At 36.9% G+C, this 20,389-nt stretch overlaps 2 protein-coding genes across 2 annotated transcripts in view; both read left to right on the top strand.

Moving 5' to 3' along the window:
* Positions 1-20,389, top strand: part of LOC128506999 (carcinoembryonic antigen-related cell adhesion molecule 5-like) — a 198,163-nt gene that overhangs the window by 128,977 nt on the left and 48,797 nt on the right. The gene's annotated exons all lie outside the window — the stretch shown is intronic.
* On the top strand, positions 661-20,292 carry LOC128506509 (uncharacterized). Its single transcript, XM_053477009.1, has 4 exons — positions 661-753; positions 6,105-6,177; positions 13,154-13,495; positions 19,970-20,292. Exons 1-4 carry the CDS (start codon positions 739-741, stop codon positions 20,287-20,289), a joined length of 750 nt encoding a protein of 249 aa, XP_053332984.1. The 5' UTR covers positions 661-738; the 3' UTR covers positions 20,290-20,292.

The following is a 20,389-nucleotide window of genomic DNA, read 5'->3' as shown; positions in this document are numbered from 1 at the left end:
GGTTTAGCAGGCAAAAATTGTGTCATTTGGCCACATTTTGATGATGTGGGACCGATGTACACAGTAAAATCAAGTAAATTCAACGGATTATTTTTTTCATTGTATCCTCCACAATCAAATAATAATAATAATAATAATAATAATAATAATAACTTATTTAAAGACAGTTTTAAACACTGAGTACTTTGCTTGTGAGTGTATGTTTGGTGGTGTGTTGTTTTTACTTCCTCAGTAGTCAAGGCAGTGAGCTCGTTTGTTCACACACTGGACTGATGTGTTAAAATGTTCTGTTCAAAGCATGCATAGTTTTTACTCTGATGCAGAGACAATCTAGCTGGTGTAATTATTATTATTATTATTGTCATTATTATTAATATTATTATTATTATTATTATTATTATTATTATTATTAATAATAATAATAATAATAATAATAATACATATCCAGGATTATAAATGTACAAACAGGAAATTCATCCAGAAATGCCTTTATCATACTCAGTGCTAATATGTTAGGGTTCTTTTAAATAATTTTAGGAAGCACTTTGAGTTTCTTTCTTTTCATTCATTAGAATGTTTATCTTATATCTTTTTTTATCTGTTCTTTCTTCAAGTCATAAGTAATGACTAATACGTAAAATAAAGGAAATGAAATGGTGTGTTCACATCATCAACACGTCTTAACCACACAGTCTTCCTCTCGGGGTTTTTTCTTCAGTCGTGAATTGGTTGCTGGATATGAAGGTCAACAAGGTACAGTAAGAGAAGATTCATGCTAAATAATTTTTCATTACTAAATTTCTTTAATGCATGTACTTTTCCTGGACATAGAGATGGTCTGCGTGTTTTTTGCTGTTGTTGTTGTTTTAACCTGGTTGGATTTTGACAGTTTTTTAAAGAATAATACTGATTTCATGATAAATTCTGTCACAGATAATTGCACATACAGTAGTGATTTTTTAAAGAAAATGTCCAATTTTTTGGATGCAGTATAAGCACTCAACACACGACTGAAATTAATGGGCCGGCATGGATAAGTCCTGTTCATGTTTAAATATAAATGCATTTAAAATTAATCAAATTTAAATAAAAATGTAATTTGTCATATACACAGTCATACACACTATGATATGCAATGAAATGCTTAAACGATCGTCCGTGACGTTAAAATTGTAAAAACAGTTAACAAGAAATAAATAGAACAAAATATTTTAAAAAAATAATCCAAAAAACATATAAGAAATATAAAAAAGAAACGTATCTATACAATGAGAAGAAAATATTTAAAAAAAAATATTTAAATGGAAATAAGTGGAAATGTCCAGAAAGTGTGCAAATGTGCATGTGTGTGTAGATGTCCATGGTCCATAAATGTCCATAATCTGCAATGTGCAAAAATGCAACTGTGCATGAGTGAACTGATGAGTAATGTCAATGAGTGACTATTACATTTACATTTGGGCATTTGGCAGACGCTCTTATCCAGAGCGACTTACATTTTCATCTCATTACACATCTGAGCAGTTGAGGGTTAAGGGCCTTGCTCAAGGGCCCAACAGTGGCAACTTGGTGGTGGTGGGGTTTGAATCTGGGATCTTCCGAACCATAGTCCAATGCCGTATCTTTTTTTTGTTGGTAGTTAAATAATTTTATGCTGACACATAGTTATATGTTTTAGCAAAGTCAAATGAGAGACACCCGCATTATTATTATTATAACTATTATTATTATTATTTTGTTGATATATTTTTTTTTATATATGCCATAAGTGGCATGGTGGCTTAGTGCTTAGCACTATCGCCCCGCACCTCCAAGGTCTGGGTTCTATTCCAGCCTCGGGTCTGTGTGCATGGAGTTTGCATGGTCTAAAGACATGAAGGTTAGGGTAACTGCCATTTCCAAGTTGCCTAAAGTGTGTGTGAATGAACGCGATGGATTGGCACCTCACTCAGTTGTACCCCACCACATGCAGGCGTACAGTATGCAAAAGGGCACCTCTTGATAAAAAACAGATTTTGGTTATTTTTTAATTGAAAAGATGTTAACACAGTCTCTCTTGGAAATGGAAAACATGCACAATATTTTCAGCAAACATTAGTGCGTAGTTACTTTTTATGTCATAAATTGAACAAAGAAAGAACAAAAACAATAAAAAAAATACATTATTGTGGTTCTGTGCAAAAGTTTGGGCACCCTACAGTACATAATCAGTACTTAGTAACACCTCCTCTGATATCACAGCTTGCAAATGCCTTTTATAACCAGCTAAAAGTCTTTCAGTTCTTGTACTTGGAATTTTCTTCCATTCTTCCTTGCAAAAGGCTTCTAGTTCTGGTATATTATTTGGTCGTCTTGCATGCACAGCTCTTTTAAGATCTACCCACAAATTTTCAGATGTTTAAATCAGGGGAATGTTATGGCCATTCCAAAACCTTCATCTTGCGTCTCTTGAGGTTTTCCATAGTGGATTTTGAGGTATGTTTAGGATCATTGTCCTGTTGTAGAAAACATCCTCTTTCCAGTTTAACCTTTTTAACAGATAGTATGATGTTTGCTCCCAGAATTTGCTGGTTTTTAGTGGAACCCATTCTTCCCTCCACCCTTGTAATGTTTCTTTTGCCACTGGTTGCAACACAACCCCAAAGCATGATGGATCCACCCCCATGCTTAATAGTTGGCAAGGTTTTCTTTTTATGAAACGCTGCTCCTTTTTTCTCCAAACATGCCTTTGCTGATTGTGGCCAAAGAGTTTTATTTTACAGTAACTTCATCAGTCCACAGCACTTGTTTCCAAAATGCATCAGGCTTCTGTAGATGTTCTTTTTCATACTTCTGACGTTGGATTTTTTGATGGGGACGCAGGTAAGGTTTTCTTCTGCTGACCACCACTCCTGAATCTGCTAAATCTTCGTGCAGGTTTTTTTTCAGCCAAATGGGGGTTTTGATTTGTCTATCTGACCAGCATACAAGCAGTTCCCTCCGATAGTTTTCTTGGTCTTCCAGATATCATCGTGACCTCCACGGTCCTCCTGAGCTGCCGTCTCTTAATTACATTTCTCACTGTGGAAACCGCAAGCTGACAATGCTTAGCTATCTTCTTGTAGCCTTCTCCTGCATTGTAGGCAGCAAAAAACGTTTATTTTCTTACACAGCTGCTTAGAGGAGCCCATGGTTGTTAAGTGTCCGCAAGTGTGTGCCCAAGGTTTGAAGAGTCAAAGTATTTGTAAAGCTTTGAAATTGTCATTTACTAATGACAGCTGTTGCCCTGCATCAGATTTAACATGCCTTAGCCAAGAAATTAGCCAAAATGGCAGATCAAACAGAAAGCATGCAAAACTATGTCAGAAATATTTTGCCATTGGTATGTTTGGTGATTTGTTGTTTCACTTCCTCAGTTGTCAAGGCAATGGGGTATATGTTTTCTTCACACGCTGGGCTGATGTGTTAAAATGTCCTCAACACAAGTCATGTACAGTTTGTACATTTAACATTACATTTAGGGCTAATACTTTTTTTTTTTACATCCATTGTAATTGTTTTAATTTTGTGTAAAACATCAGAGGTTATAAGCATAATACATTACATAAAAAATGATCAAAGTCAATGGACAAACATTGGTAGTCTTGAGGTGTGTTAAAATGTAAAAACATATTTAATAAGCATGTAGAGAATAAAAAAAGTCCTAGAGACTTTGCTGGAATATTCTCACAATGCCATTGATGATGCCATTGTTGAACAATGATAGATTTTGCTTCACCCTTATTGCAACCATGTGAAGAGATAATGGTTTATATTATATAAATTAATTACAGTAATACTAAGCTCATTAAAGACTGCTGATCTTAGGCTTGATCTGCAGTTTTCTACCACCACTACACTAATCTCTCCCTCTACTTGCCAATCCAACACTCACTCCTCTGGCTGATTTACCTGTGTGTAGAGAAAATATAGGGTCAATGACTTGACGCCCCCTTTTTCTGTCCGGGTTAATTTTATTTTGCAGAAAAAACTAAGAAATACATAAAAATTTCTCATCTACTTGTTATACCTTCTTTACCTACTAAACCACTCTAACTTCTCCAAATTTTTAAGTTTTTCATTATTTTTCTGCTTTCTGAAGTGCCAAAACACCATATGGGGAGACCGTCCGGCCTTGACTTTAGTTAGGACAACTGGTTTAAAAACACTTTAAATCAACTTAAATATATCTCTTTTCCTAGTTGGCATAATTTTAAACATGTTTTACATCCATTGACAAAACTATAAAGCATTTGCTCATATATTTTTATCATGATATACAAACGAATGTTGTCCGAATTATGTTGATTCTATCCATCTCACCTGGGGCGACCATCAACAAACCACAATTTTGGGACCTTTATTTTAAAAAACATCTCAAGGATGGGATACTGCATCAGCCAGACACAAGTGAAGACCCCCTGGAAACAACTGTATAGTAAATCAGTCTCTCTCATATAGTAAGAAAAAGCTGTTTTTTAACGGCTGTGATGTCGTAGTCACTTTTGGTCATTATGTGGGGCGACCACCCCAAAACTGTGGATTATAATTTTTTTCCACAAATCTATATTTTGATGATAAATTTGATAGTGCTTTGTCACAAGAAGAAGCTTGTTTGGTTTCTGAGGCTAACCGTTAGCCTGTTATACTTGAGTAGACTTGAAAACATCATATGGGGCGACCGAGTATCATGTGGGGCGACCACTGCTAAATGTGTTAAATGATAGATATATGTCCTATATTTGTAGTTTTCATATTCTATACATCAATTATATACATAGAGTTAATTGTTTAAGTATAATTATTTGTATATATTATCTTTTTTTTTTCTAAATTCAGCCATTTTCCATTCCTTTTATAGGGATAAACATTTATTTTAACTGGATAATGAAGGAGACTCTGATATTATAGAATAAACTTGTGAAATAATGGTTTTCATAAAATGAAAGGGCACTAAAGTTTATCTTTCTTCATCAGTTTATCTACTTACTGATATGAGTTCAACTAGTCTTAATGATACATAAAAATGGGAATTCTGAGATATATTACGGTCACCCCAGATGACTTTTTTAAGGCTATGTTTTATTAACTTAAGTGTAAAAACACTAAAATGACTTTTTTTTTTACTTTTCTTTATAAACACTACACACTACATTCCAAATGTTTAGAAAATGGCCAAACATATCCATATTTTTGGTATTTTAAAATTGGCCTATTAAAAAGTCTTATCCGTCGATGACCCTATAGTACAAACAAAACACCTGGATAGATCCACAGCTGAAAAGTATTTAGCAGGGGTTGGTAAAGCAGAATGTTGACATGTGTAAAAGGTGCTAGAGATACAAAAACCTTAGATGACAGTCATGTGTGAGTGAGAAAAGATTAAATGTTGTGTCAAAAAAAAGGCAATTGGTCAATAGTTTAGTCCACTCAGAATTAAGAGGTCATCTTGCATCTCCAGGGTCCGGGTTAGATTCCTGGCCAGGCTCGATTCTCATCTCTGTGTGCATGGAGTTTGCATGTTCTCCCTGTGCTTGGTGGGTTTCCTCACTCACTAATTCATTGTCTATACTGCTTAATCCTGTATTCAGGGTCAGAGGGTCCTGGAGCCTAACCTAGGAGACTTAGGGCATGAGGCGGGGTACACCATGGACAGGGTGGCAATCCATCGCAGGGCACACACACACACACACATCTTTATAATCAGTATACCATAATTACACTTTTCTACCACAAGGGGTCTCTAAATACAGCTCTAAATACTGTATATACTGTATGCTCGTACACATGAATGAATCCTATTTTGTGCATTGAAATTTAAAGTATGTGTGCAAGGTTTTGCTTTTTTCCCTGAGAGATGCTCTCTCTCTCTCTCTCTCTCTCTTTCTCTTTATATATATATATAGTGGCTTGCAAAAGTATTCGGCCCCCTTGAACTTTTTCACATTTTGTCACATTACAGCCACAAACACGAAGACTCATCAAGAATGAGTGGATAAAAAAAGAATATCAATTTAGCACGGTTTTAGCTTGTATGGTATTTTGATTCTTGGTGTAATTTAATTTCATTAAATTTTTACATACAGAATCCCTATAGAAGAATGATGCTCCTTAAAACAGCTTTTCTGCTTTGTCAGATTTTCCTCCTCATGATCACAGGTAAGTCATAGGTTTATATTCTTACAATTACACACCCTGGAAACATTAAAACACAAACTTAAATTAAATTATTATTATTATTATTATTATTATTATTATTATTACTTCCTCCTAGATGCTAGATATAGAACACTGATTTTAAATAAGAGTAAAGAAAAAGCAGGGACAGACAATACCACAACATATGTTTAAAAAGACATATGATAATATAATAATAATTAATAAGTAATAATAATTTATGACAATTGGAACACATGAAATAAATCTAATAAGGGTCTAGCATTGTGCTAATATTGCTGCATGAAATGTCCTAGCTGTAATCACTGAAATTTTAGTTAAATTTTAACAGCATATCTTCCACACTCACACATTCTTCCACTCAGTGCTCCATACTCAGTGTAGCAGATTTCATGTTGAAAACACTGGACATCACATCAGCACAGCCACACCACATATGGAGTGAATGGAACACTGGATTTATTTTCCTTAAACAAAAATATTGCGTGGCAAAATTAGCGTGCACACATTAGAAGGTTTACTCTCATCCCTCTGCTTCCTTATTCACATGCACAATGCAACCGAGCTCTGAAGCATACAAAACACAGTGCTGGAACATATAAAATACACAATTTTTGAACAACATATGATTATGAATTACACAGATTCTATGGTATAAAAAGGAAAAAAAGATGAATTAGTGTCATGAGGTCGGCGTGGCATAGTCGCAGAGGCAAGATGTCGATTCAAGATAGTTTTTTATTAAAGTTTAACACAAAACGAAAGCTCTTTTATTAGAGCACCTGGAAACTTTAATATATTACTTTTCACAAACAAAACAACCTGCACCAAACTCATCAGTATAACAAAAGCTCAACCCTGACTGAAGTTCAGTCAGGCTATTTATAATTAACCTAATTACCCTCCTCGGCTCAGGTGAGCGCTTACCCCACCTGACCGAGGTGTAGTTTGGGAACTTTTCCCCTCCATGACTATAAAATGAGAAACATAACTAAAATACAAAATAAATCTGGGCGATTTGTCGCCCTCTAGGGGTTAACCCTTACAATTAGACTTAAATTACATGTAGAACAACCAAATTCAATAGTCATAAACTGATCTAACAGACCTTAATCATAAGAAATTTCAAGGCAAAATTAGTGCTCACACATTGGGAGGCTTATTTTAATCCATGCACAGAAAAAAGCATGTGTGAATTAGGTACAAAAAAAGAACAATAAAAAGACAATTAAAAGCGCATTTTTCCATCAAAATTTACTAAATACACTTATGTACATATTGGCAAAATGATAATATAGTTTTGTTTTTTTCTTGTGAGTACGGTGATTAAATTACCAATTGACAACAATTTCGGTTACCATGACAGTTTCTTGTTTGGTTTTATTAGCACTTAAATTATATTGTTTTTTCCGTTTATACAAAATAATAATAATAATAACTAGTTTATACATTTTACTACTACTGGACTTCTGCTTTTTTCTGATTTTTCTGCGTGTACGAGAGTGTGAGTGTGAGTGTTCACGCCCATACGCTCCATAGGTGCCCCTACCCGAAAGTCCTGCAGCGGTGCCCGCGAGTGCTGGGTGGGGCCCTTCTCCTGCTCGGCGATGAGTTGATCTCGGGCCAGCTGTGGCACAGGCGAAACTATGTGATGTGTAACTCAGCTGCACGCCGGCTCGGACAGTTGATCACCCCCGAAGAGTCCGGAGGGCTGCACGGGGAGAATGTTTGGAGTCGAGTGTTCTACGTCGGAACCACACATGCGCTCTTCAACTCCCTCGCAGTACCGACCAGGCACTGTGCTGCCCGGCCGTCGGGATAAAGTGCCAGCGTTTGCGTTTAGGTTTTCCACTCGGTCTGCTACCGAATGTTTACCTGGCACGACTACCAGAAGTTCCGCCCCCCTAACACGTGCGGCTGTGGGTTGGGTATTAGCAAACTAGCTAACCCCAAGTTACCACACAGAGTTCCATCATTTAAATTTAGCACCTTACCCCATCTCTCTAAAATGTCCAGCTCCAAAATGCAATCCTCCTCAATGTCTTCCACAAAGAAATCATGAGAGTGCATCCGCTCACCTATTTGGACTCACACCATGTGACAAGCCCGTATCTTCATGTAACTCCCAGCCACAGTCCGAATGTTGAAGGCAGGGTCAGGCAGTCTGCAAACGCGCTTGCTTTGCCCCAGTAATCCACAGCGCAGCAGCGAAATAGTGGAGCCATTGTCCACAAGCGCCCGTAGTAAGACGCCGTCCAGCACACAGTTGACATAAATTCCAGCGCAATTTCCTAAACGTCCTGACCGGAAGTTGAATCCACTAGTTGGGGGAACAAGAACGGTTGTGGGAGGCGGCTTTCTCTTAGCGCCCCTGGAGCTAGTTTACCGGAGATAGCTTTGCCCAGTCCTTCTGCTCATCGGCCCAGAGGTCTTCCAGCGCCCGGAGCGCATCGCCATCCAGCGAGAGTGCTACTCTGACGGCTGTTTCCGCCGGGGACCAGCCTGCAAAGTCGGCGGCTAGCTCCACTTGGGCGAAGAATGCGTAGGGTTCGATGGCGCCGTTGTAGGAAGGAAGGCGCAGCTGCAGGTCGCTTCGCCAGCGGAGCCAGCGCACAGAGTTGTAGCTTGCTCCGGCGCTTGCGCAGCGTCAACGTAGGGCTCCGCCCCAAGATCCAGTGCCGGGATCTTCATCTCGCCGCTTCGCTTTGGTTGCGCTCCTTTATTCGCGCTGGCTCCGTCCGGAAGATGCTCTTTCTTCTGTAGTTGCTCTGCCACTCGTCGGCCTACTTGGATCTTCCGTAGGTCCTCGATAGTGCGCTCGAATTCGTAATTCTCCATTCCACTTCTGACACCAATGTAGCGTTTTACTGCCGAAAAGAACTTGGAGATACGAGTAAGCTTAATTGCGGCCCAATGCAATGCCTGGGAGTACTTTATTTAACACAGCACTGTATAGCATGAGCAGCACATTCACACAAGAACCACATGCAATTTAGCCTTCACATAAACCGGAGCACATTCAACAGGTCACCCCGAATTAACTTACACAACATGGCTGAAGCCACTAACCCAAACACCCTTCCCCAACAGGGTGAACACACATTGAACCCGCCCCCGCCCCCCTGGTATATATATATATATATATATATATACACACAGTGGTGTGAAAAACTTTCACCCCTTTTTTTGCCCCCTTCCTGATTTCTTATTCTTTGCATGTTTGTCACACTTAAATGTTTCTGATCATTAAACACATTTAACTATTAGTCAAAGATAACACAAGTAAACACAAAATGCAGTTTTTAAATGATGGTTTTTATTATTTAGGGAGAAAAAAATGCAAACCTACATGGCCCTGTGTGAAAAAGTAATTGCCCCCTGAACCTAATAACTGGTTGGGCCACCCTTAGCAGCAATAACTGCAATCAGGCGTTTGCAATAACTTGCAACGAGTCTTTTACAGCACTCTGGAGGAATTTTGGCCCACTTATCTTTGCAGAATTGTTGTAATTCAGCTTTATTTGAGGGTTTTCTAGCATGAAAAATTTGAATTTTTAAGGTCATGCCACAACATCTCAATAGGATTTAGGTCAGGACTTTGACTAGGCCACTCCAAAGTCTTCATTTTGTTTTTCTTTAGCCATTTAGAGGTGGATTTGCGTGTGTGTTTCGGGTCATTGTCCTGCTGCAGCACCCAAGATCGCTTCAGCTTGAGTTGACGAACAGATGGCTGGACATTCTCCTTCAGGATTTTTTGGTAGACAGTAGAATTCATGGTTCCATCTATCACAGCAAGCCTTCCAGGTCCTAAAGCAGCAAAACAACCCCAGATCATCACACTACCACCACCATATTTTACTGTTGGTATGATGTTCTTTTTCTGAAATGCTGTGTTACTTTTACACCAGATGTAACGGGACACGCACCTTCTAAAAAGTTCAACTTTTGTCTCGTCAGTCCACAAGGTATTTTCCCAAAAGTCTTGGCAATCATTGAGATGTTTTTTAGCAAAATTACGACGAGCCCTAATGTTTTTTTTGCTTAAAAGTGGTTTGCGCCCTGGAAATCTGTCACGCAGGCCGTTTTTGCCCAGTCTCTTTCTTATGGTGGAGTCGTGAACACTGACCTTAATTGAGGCAAGTGAGGCCTGCAGTTCTTTAGATGTTGTCCTGGGGTCTTTTGTGGCCTCTCGGATGAGTTGTCTCTGCGCTCTTGGGGTAATTTTGGTCGGCCGGCCACTCCTGGGAATGTTCACCACTGTTCCATGTTTTTGCCATTTGTGGATAATGGCTCTCACTGTGGTTCGCTGGAGTCCCAAAGCTTTAGAAATGGCTTTAAAACCTTTACCAGACTGATAGATCTCAATTACTTTTGTTCTCATTTGTTCCTGAATTTCTTTGGATCTTGGCATGATGTCTAGCTTTTGCAGTGCTTTTGGTCTACTTCTCTCTGTCAGGTAGCTCCTATTTAAGTGATTTCTTGATTGAAACAGGTGTGGCAGTAATCAGGCCTGGGGGTGACTACAGAAATTGAACTCAGGTGTGATAAACCACAGTTAAGTTATTTTTTAACAAGGAGGACAATCACTTTTTCACACAGGGCCAAGTAGATTTAGAGTTTTTTTTCTCCCTTAATAATGTAAACTTTCATTTAAAAACTGCATTTTGTGTTTAATTATGTTATCTTTGACTAATAGTTAACGGTTTTTGATGAGCAAAAACATTTAAATGTGACAAACATGCAAAAGAATAAGAAATCAGAAAGGGGGCAAATAGTTTTTCACACCACTGTATATATATATATATATATATATATACTCAACAAAAATATAAACGCAACACCTTTGTTTCTGCTCCGATTTTTCATGAAATGGACTTAAAGATCTAAAATGTTTTGTTTGTCAAAATGTGGGTTGGAAAAGCCTGAGCATTAGCGAGTTAAAAGGGGGATTTTTTTTACCCAGCTGTTTCTGGTTTCTGCATTCAGATTGGATCAGAAAATACATGTCACTAAAGTAGTGTCCCAGTGTGGTTTATAAAAGTCCACATTTTTAGACAGGGCTGGAAGAGAAAGAAAATCATCCAGTTAGAAATCTGGAACTGAGCTGTATTTCAGCTGGAACATTAACCTCAGAGGCAGTGTTGGGGGATGTTTCTTTTTAAAGTAACAATTAAAAGAAATTAGTTACATTACAGTGTTACTTTCTGATAAAAGTAACTAGTTCGAGTACTTCTCTAATGCAGAAAATGAAAACTCCTTTGTGATTCCTCATCCATGTTGTTTTGGTCAAGACCTTTATAATTATTTTACCATTATCACTCAGCAAGTTTTGGGCCATTATCTGTTAACTACGTATACCCCTATCTCATCTACATGATTTAGCGTGGTATTCCTGCTGTTATACCCCTATACGGTAAGATAGGGGTATAACAGCAGGAATAACAGAGGGGGGCAGGTAATCTGGGACGGGGCTTGTAGGATGACTTTCACACACAATAACGGATTGGGAATGACTGCTGTCTGGTTCACGGATTGCATAAATTGTCAGAATAACAAATTACATTTTTGAAAAAGTAACCAAATAACTGAGTACTTAAATGACACGTTACATTAAAAAAAGTAATCCAAGTACTTTAACGCGTTACTTTGTAACATGTTACACCCTACACTGATCAGAGGCCTTTATAGGCCTGTTTAAAGAGGGGTGTAATTGGAAAGCTCTAAACTGTCAGACAGTGGTGCTGGATTTAACACTGCTTCTTCCACTTAAAGCAAAAAGCATGAGTATCTACAAGTATAAAAGATGTATGAATTTCTAAATTTATGAATTAAATTAGTGACTTAGTGACAAAAAAATATTGCTTATGCCGGCCAAAACCTAAATACAGTGAAACCTTGGATTGTGAGTAACGCAGTTTACGAGTGTTCCGCAAGACGAGCAATACTGTTTCTGATTTACTATAACACTGTGACCACGTGTGTGTAAAACATATTTTACTTTGTGTTTGTAAATGTGTTTGTACAGTGCGCGTATAAAGCAAAAGCAAGTCTTATAGAGGGTAAAGATCCATTTTTTCCTCTCCCTCTCTGTATCTCTGTATCTCCCTCTCTGTATGGTTTTATACAGGCAAGAGTGTGTGTGTGTGTGTGTGTGTGTGTGTGTGTGTGTGTGTGCGCACACACTCTCGCCTTTACAGCCCACCTTCTGGCTTCGCACACACATAGACAACCACTCTTGCCTTTAAATCCCCTGTCCCACTCCCTTTTCCTTTTGGCTTTGCACACACATAGACACACACACACTCTCTGCCTTACACAGAAACTTCGCTCTGTCACAATTCTTTTCAAAGGTAAAATGGAGGTTCATTTGTTTTTTTTTTTTTGTTTTTTTGTTTTTCTACTTTACAGCAGTGATTCCGTTAGTATGTGCTCACGCGAGTGTGACTAGAGATGTTCCTTGCAAAATTAATTAATCCAGTAATGTGTGTGTGTGTGTGTGCACACAGTGCCTGCGTGCACAAACAGAAACACTTATCTGTCAGGATTTATTTTTTTAAGATAAAATGCAGGTTCATTTGTTTTATTTTTACCTTATACTGCGTGTTATTTATGTTTTTGTATTTATTTTTTTGGGCTGTAAAACGAATGGTTTGAGTTTCCATTATTTCTTATAGGAAAATTTAATTTGGTTTACGAGTGTTTTGAAATACGAGCCCACTTCCAGAACGAATAATGCTCGTAATTTGCGGTTCCACTGTATCAGGATAATATATTATAAATTCCTGATTTCAGAACACACTGCAACGTTTTCTTCCTGTGGTAATTTTATATATTTTTTTTAAACCCAGAGTTCCAGAGGAGAGACGTTAATCTATAAGCTAACTCAGTGTTTCATGGCGCTCTAATTGTATAAGTGTATAATGACCTCTAATAACCTCTATCATGTGTCATGTTTCAGGAGCTTTTGCGGATAAATGGAGTGGAACATACAGCCCGGAACATCTCTGTGCTTTAAAAGGATCTACAGTGTTCATTAATGCCTCATACACATATCCAGTAGGTCATACATTGAAAGAGACATTTTGGTTAATAAACCCAGCTGAGGGTAAAGTGCTGACTGATCTGCGTAATGAATCAGGTTACTCAGGCAGAGTGGCGTATTTAGGAGATGAACAGAAACACTTCTCCCTCAGACTGAGTGATGTGAAAGTAACAGATAAATGTGTGTACTACTTCAGAATCATAACAGATAAAAATGAAAAGTGGATGAAATATCCTGGAGTTACTCTCACTGTTACAGGTAAATAAAATAATTACATTTTATGTAAAAATTTACCCCCCCCCCCCAACAGTATTTAATTTAATATTTACAACTTAATAAATTCTGTTTGTGAACAAATTTCACACTTTTATTGTTAGAAAACATCAAACCAAATAGCATTTTTATGATATTATGCGCATTTTAGAATTTTTTTTATTTTGTCTCATAGATCCATTATTTTTGTATATAAATCGTCTGGAATTTCTGCATTTATCTGTCATAAAATGTGATCTGATCTTTACATTTAACTGAGGGTACTGACAAATATAATGTGCCTAAAATAATACCGAACAAATTTAGATTTTTCATGTCTTTATTAGACACACTCATTCAACATTCAAAATGGTAGTGGGAAAAAGTAAGTGAACACTTGGAATTAATAACTGGTTGACTCCGCCCCCTGGCAACAATAACCTCAACCACACTGTAAAAAATGATTTTGGTGGGTGGTAAATACTACCCTTGCAAATAGTCTACCATTTACCTATTATTTTTGTCATCAAGTTTAATTATATAATAATGAGTAAAATTCACCCACACTACCTAATTATTTATAGTAATAACTGCAAACTAAAAAAACATTGTAATATATACCCCAAAACATTGGCTCTGTTGTAAGCATGAGCTATTTGAGGCACATGTTCATTTTTCAAGCTTCTGGGCTAAAGGTAAGATAGGTTTGTGACATACTGTCTAATTATCATATTATGAAAGCAAAGGGTAACATTTATTCTTATCTTTCATAAGATTTGTGGTCATTGTTGTATGTTCGATGAGAAGTTCACATTTGTAGCTTTCTTTAGGCAAACATTTGTCATAACAAGCTAGCTTAGCTAATGTTAATGTACAGGAGAAAAAGTATTTTTCCCCGCATTAGTTAGGTATTAGTGGTACAAAAAAAAAACACAATTTCAAACGTTTTACCGGGAATATAATATTGTCTCGTATTTTATGCCTGTAAAGTAATAAAGCACAATCTGTTTTAAGTTACTTAAACATTAGCTAGTAAGATAGCCAACTCTTATAGCTAGCTACTGGATGTCTTATCCAAAGTCTAGGCTAACAGATAAAGTTAACGAAAAAGATAGAAATAACTTTAATTACAGAAAGATAACGTTTAAATATAAGTATTTGTATTTTTTGCTGGTAAAACAAGAAGTTTGGAGTTAAGCTTTAGCTACAGCATTTAAAATATGCACTTGCCTGATATTAAAGATGTGTTTAAGAAATGTTTGTCACTCAAACAAATGTTATTTTTGTGTTGGAAAAATGATAGATATATTAACTTAATTGTAGTTAAATTTTTACTTCAGCAAGCGTGCATAAATTAAAACTACAATTGTCCAGTATATGATGCTAACAGTGGTGTTGTTGATATTAAGTTTAACATAGTGTTGAAATTTAGAACACTTGTTTTCTAAATTATGTCTTTAATCCATTTCTTCATTAAAATGAAAACATTTGATACAAACTACTTAAAATTAGGACAGTCACACAACATTTTTCTTTTGTAACATGAATATAACTGACTTTAAGATGTGCTTTTATGAGCTATGATTAGGTCAATGCCATATATGTGTTAATAATAAAGAATTGTTATAATCCTATGTTCAATGACAATTTGAAATGTTTATAAAAGTGTGCATATGTCTGTCTGTAGGATTTGGATTTTCCTGTCTGTATGAATTGGACTCATTTGTCTGCATGAGGTGCATTTGTCTGCCTTTGACTGTTTAGGTAAACTCAGCTAAACTCCACACTGAATGGAATAGAGTGCTTCCTTGCTTTATGTTGGGGACAGTTACACAAGTACGGTTATTCAGTGTTATTCTCTTATTCTGCTATTTTTATAAAATATAGTTTTGGACCTCGTTTCTTTGTTATTTAATTATTTAATAAAATATATATATATAATCATAATCTACTGTGTCGGGTGAACTTTTTAAATGAAGTTAAACTTTTCTGATTAAATTATGGCTAGTTAGTCATAAACTACCTATAGAATCTACCCAAAAAATGTGAGGTAACAATTTGCATTTAATTTGTTTGGGTACATTTCACCCCATATTTTCGTAAAAAGTACCAAAATAAATTAGCTATAACATGCCAATTTAAAATAGGTAAAGCCTACTCATTGCATAAACATAATGTTACTTAATTTTAGTAAGTAATTCATCATGTGATGCAATGAGTAGGCTTTACCTAATTTTAATTGGCATGTTATAGCTAATTTATTTTGGTACTTTTTACGAAAAATATGGGGTGAAATGTACCCAAACAAATTAAATGCAAATTGTTACCTCACATTTTTTGGGTAGATTCTATAGGTAGTTTTTTACAGTGCAGGCGCTTCCTGTAGTTGTGGATCAGACCTGCGCATTGTTCAGGAGGCAATTCTTTCAATTCAATTCAATTTTATTTATATAGCGCTTTTAACAATGGTCATTGTCTCAAAGCAGCTTCAAAAAATTTAAGAAATTTATTCAAAAAAATAATAATAATAATAATAAATTGGGCGTGCGTGAGAAAAATGTGTCTAGATAATAATGAGATGAGTGAATGAAATGTCTCTGATGAGCAAGCCAAAATTGACACAAGCCTTAATGTTCTTTTTGCCTAAAAGTGGTTTGCGCCTTGGAAATCTGCCATGCAGGCCATATGCATCACTTCTTTTAAAAATCTGGTTGGGATTGGGTCTAACAGGCACGTTGTTGATTTAGCTGGGATAAGTTTATAAAGCTCTTCCTGTCCTATACCTGTAAAGCACTAAAAAACTAAATGTTATTTGGATTTTTACAACATTATTGTTGAAATACACAGTCCTGAAAAAGGGACGTTTCTTATTTTGCTAAGTATAGTTCTGTAATACATGGCTTAGTAGGGAATCAACGCCATTTTGTTTACAACATTTTGTTTCCTGGCTTGTGGTTAGTAAGGGAGTAAGGGTAGCATTTTGTAGTCCTATAATCCGTTATTCAATTCAATTCAATTCAATTCAATTTTATTTGTATAGCGCTTTTAACAATTGGCATTGTCCCAAAGCGACTTTACACAATCAAAAGAATTATTTAAGTTTGTATGGAATTTGAATGTGTATGAATCAAAATGGTCAGATAGTCCTTGATGAGCAAGCCTATGCAATTTGACCATGCGACGACCGGCGCATGGAAAGATGGAAACGTACTGTGATCACAGCGGCAAATCTCACAGTGAATCATAATGAACCATACTTACGGCCACAATGCAAAATCGCGTAGGTAAGATAGGGGTATTAGTAGTTAACAGATAATGGGACTAACTTCACTGAGTGATGATGGTAGAATAATTATAAAGGTCTTGACTAAAACAACATGCATGAGGACTTACAAAGGAATTTTCATTTTCTGCAATGGAATCTGGTCTAACTACTTACTTTCATAAAAAAATAATGCTGTAATGTAACTGAGTACTTTTTAAAGACAGTAATTTTGTAATGCAATTAGTTACTTCAAAAAGTAACTTCCCCCAACATTAATTATTACTATGACACACTTTAATTGAGACAAGACAGTGATCTGAGATAGCCTCAGACTGTCGAATTGTGATTATGTTTCTTATACTTAATCCGAAGAATAATATTAAAGTTTAAAGTGGGACCTGTTTTATGAGTGGGTCCTACTACACACTAATTTACTCCTACTGAGTTCAGTATGGACATAAATGCTGTTCTCAGAGGGTCTTCTGGATTCTCAAAATGAATATTAAAATATCCAGCAATTAACGCTTTGTCTACAGAAATGACCAGGTTTGAGTGGAAATCTGCAAATTCACAGAGAGATTCAGAATACGGCCCTGGGGATCTGTAAATGATAATTAGTGGGATCGACTGAGCAGATTTCATATTTGTAGTTACACTTGTTATGTTTCTATAGAGGACTTTAAATGCATTAAATTTGTGTCCGTGTTTTTGTACGATAGTCACATTATTATTGTAAATAACAATAATAACAAAGCAACACCTTCTTCTCTACCAGTTAGTGGAGCCTGATGTAGCTGTATCTAGGAGGACTAGCTTCATTAAGAGCTACATACTCATGCTCTTTAATCCAGGTGTCTGTTAAACATAATATATCAAACCACTGATCTTTGATATTTTTATTAACGATATCTGCTTTAGATGCAAGAGATCTAATATTTAACAGGCCTAGCTTCAGATCAGATGTGCTGGCTGTGTATTCGGTGTATTTAAAATTTTTTGTCTCTATATAAATTACATTACTGAAACAGAATTTCTGACTCTTCCTAAATTTTTGTTTAGCTCAGGGAACAGGCACAGTCTCAATATAAAGAACTCTGACTGATGACTAGCAGATGGTTGGATTAGCCTGTTTTTTTTCTCCCTGGACTGGGCTCTGTGTAATCACAGATTCACTAGTCCTCTTCTGAGAGTATGTGCTATGCAACAAGGAATGAGCACCTTCTCGAGTGGGATGGACACTATCCCTTCCTAACAGGCCAGCTTTGCCCTCAAAGGTACTCCAATTATCTATTAAGCCCACATTATTTTCTGAGCACCACCTGAACATCCAGCGGCTCAGTGAACATAACCTGCTGTAAGGAAAACAATATCCTTGAAGAATTTCAGTCAGGTTAAGGCCCTATCATAGTACAGAAACTGCACTAGTTAAAATTGCAAATGACTTGATTTTAGTCTCGGACCAAGGCTGCTTCTCAATACTCATTTTCCATAATCTTAGTGCTCCATTCGACACTATAGATCATAATATTCTCATAGGTCGCTTACAAAATCACATGGGTATTCAGGAACAGGCATTGAAATGGTTTAAAAGCTACCCGTCTGATATATACCATTCCGTAGATCTAAATGGACAATTGTCCGGTGTAATGCCAGTGAAATATGGGGTCCCACAAGGGTCATTTTTAGGACCTCTGCTGTTGGTTTCAACTCAGCATTCTTTCTCCTCCAAACACAAAGTTCTATTTTGATTTCATCTGACCATATGACATTCTCACAATCCTCTTCTGGATGATCCAAATGCTCTATAGAAAACTTCAGATGGGCCTGGACATGTACTGGCTTAAGCAGGGGGACACGTCTGGCACTGCAGGATTTGAGTCCCTGGTGGCGCAGTGTGTTACTGATGGTCCCAGCTCTTTGCAGGCTCACAGTTCTTGTGATCCTTTTAACCCCACGGGGTGAGATCTTGCGTGGAGCCCCAGATTGAGGGACATTATCAGTGGTCTTGTATGTCTTCCATTTTATACTAATTTGCCCCACAGTTGATTTCTCACCAAGCTGCGTACCTATTGCAGATTCAGTCTTCCCAGCCTGGTGCAGGTCTACAATTTTGTTTCTGGTGCCCATTGACAGCTCTTTGGTCTCGGCCATAGTAGAGTTTGGAGTGTGACTGTTTGATGTTGGGGACAGGTGTCTTTTATACTGATAACAGATGCCAATAATACAGGTAACGAGTTGAGGACAGAAGAGTCTCTTAATGAAGAATTTACAGGTCTGTGAAAACCAGAAATCTTGCTTGTTTGTGATTTTCTGGATTTTTCTTTTCTATTTTTGTCTCTCATAGTTGAAGTATACCTATGATGAAAATTACAGACCCCTCTCATCTTTTTTAATGGGAGAACTTGCACAATTGGTCACTGACTAAATACTTTTTTGCCCCACTGTATAATCTAGTAATGTGTAAAAAAATAAAATAAAATCAAAGTCAGCTTTATTGTGGATTCTGCTATGTGTACAGTACATACATGCAGTATGGAAAATTTTAATCACGTTACTCTCAGTCCCTTACAAACAACACTAATTACAAAAATTACAATGTAAAAGAACAAAATAGTAAAAAAAAAACAAAAAAAAACACTTAAATAACACTAGACTCTGTAACCTCCTCCCTGATGGCAGCAGACTGAAGAAGCATTGAGTCCGAGGTAGGGTCTCGGGCTATGCTGAGAGCTTTGCGTGTGAGGCGGGTGTTGTAGATATCCTGAAAGGAGGGGAGAGAGACACCAACAATCTTTTCAGCTGCTCTTACTTTGCGCTCGAACGTCTTTTGGCAGGACATGTTGCAGGCGCTGTACCACACAGTGATGCAGGTGGTGAGGATGCTCGTGATAGATTAAAAGGGATGATGTCCAAACCCAGGACCCAAAGGATATAGGAACCAAAGACACCAAAAAAGACATCCCAAAACACTATGGGATGTAACATAAATTAATAAGAATAAGAATATTCAAAATCCTCTGAAAGATGAAACAGGCTTGTCTAATCATTGAAAGTGTATGAAACATTCATACTGCTTTATATCAGTTGGGAATTTTATTAAAACTAAACAACTAAACTAACCTTCATAATATATACTGAACTAAAATCATAATATATAAAAAAGTACAGTGTTCAGTAGAGTTTCCCTGATGTAATCTGTCACCTCTGTGTTTAAGATCTTCAGGTGATCGCTCCTGCAGAAGTGACAGAGGGACAATCAGCCGTTCTGACCTGTAAAACCACCTGCAGTCTGACTGATCCAACATTCATCTGGTACAAAACCAGCCGTGATTTAACCACAAACACCATCAAGAGCAATGAAGTCCACCTGCAGTCGGTCAGCAGTGAGGATGCAGGCAGTTATAGCTGTGCTGTAAGAGGATATGAACATCTCCCCTCTCCTGCTCACACACTCAGAGTCAGATGTGAGATTTATTTACCTTCACCTTTATATTCTATAACTAAACAGTTAATAAAGCTTGGCTTGGTTCACTGAAACTAACAATAAATTAAATGATAAGGGTTGCATGGCTTTACGTATAGCGTTTTTGCATTCATGTATTGCATTTTTTAAGTTTTTTTAGTAACTAGAACTC

This window comes from Clarias gariepinus, chromosome 18 (genome assembly GCF_024256425.1).
Source record: "Clarias gariepinus isolate MV-2021 ecotype Netherlands chromosome 18, CGAR_prim_01v2, whole genome shotgun sequence".
NCBI classification, from domain to species: domain Eukaryota; kingdom Metazoa; phylum Chordata; class Actinopteri; order Siluriformes; family Clariidae; genus Clarias; species Clarias gariepinus.
The sequence above is the reverse complement of the archived record's forward strand: the minus strand, read 5'-3'. Positions and strand labels throughout refer to the sequence as shown.

Excerpts from the sequence above, each read along its gene's own strand:
- LOC128506509 (XM_053477009.1), top strand. Across the intron at positions 6,178-13,153 it reads TTTCCTCCTCATGATCACAG|GAGCTTTTGCGGATAAATGG; the intron begins GTAAGTCATAGG and ends GTCATGTTTCAG. Across the intron at positions 13,496-19,969 it reads AGTTACTCTCACTGTTACAG|ATCTTCAGGTGATCGCTCCT; the intron begins GTAAATAAAATA and ends TCTGTGTTTAAG.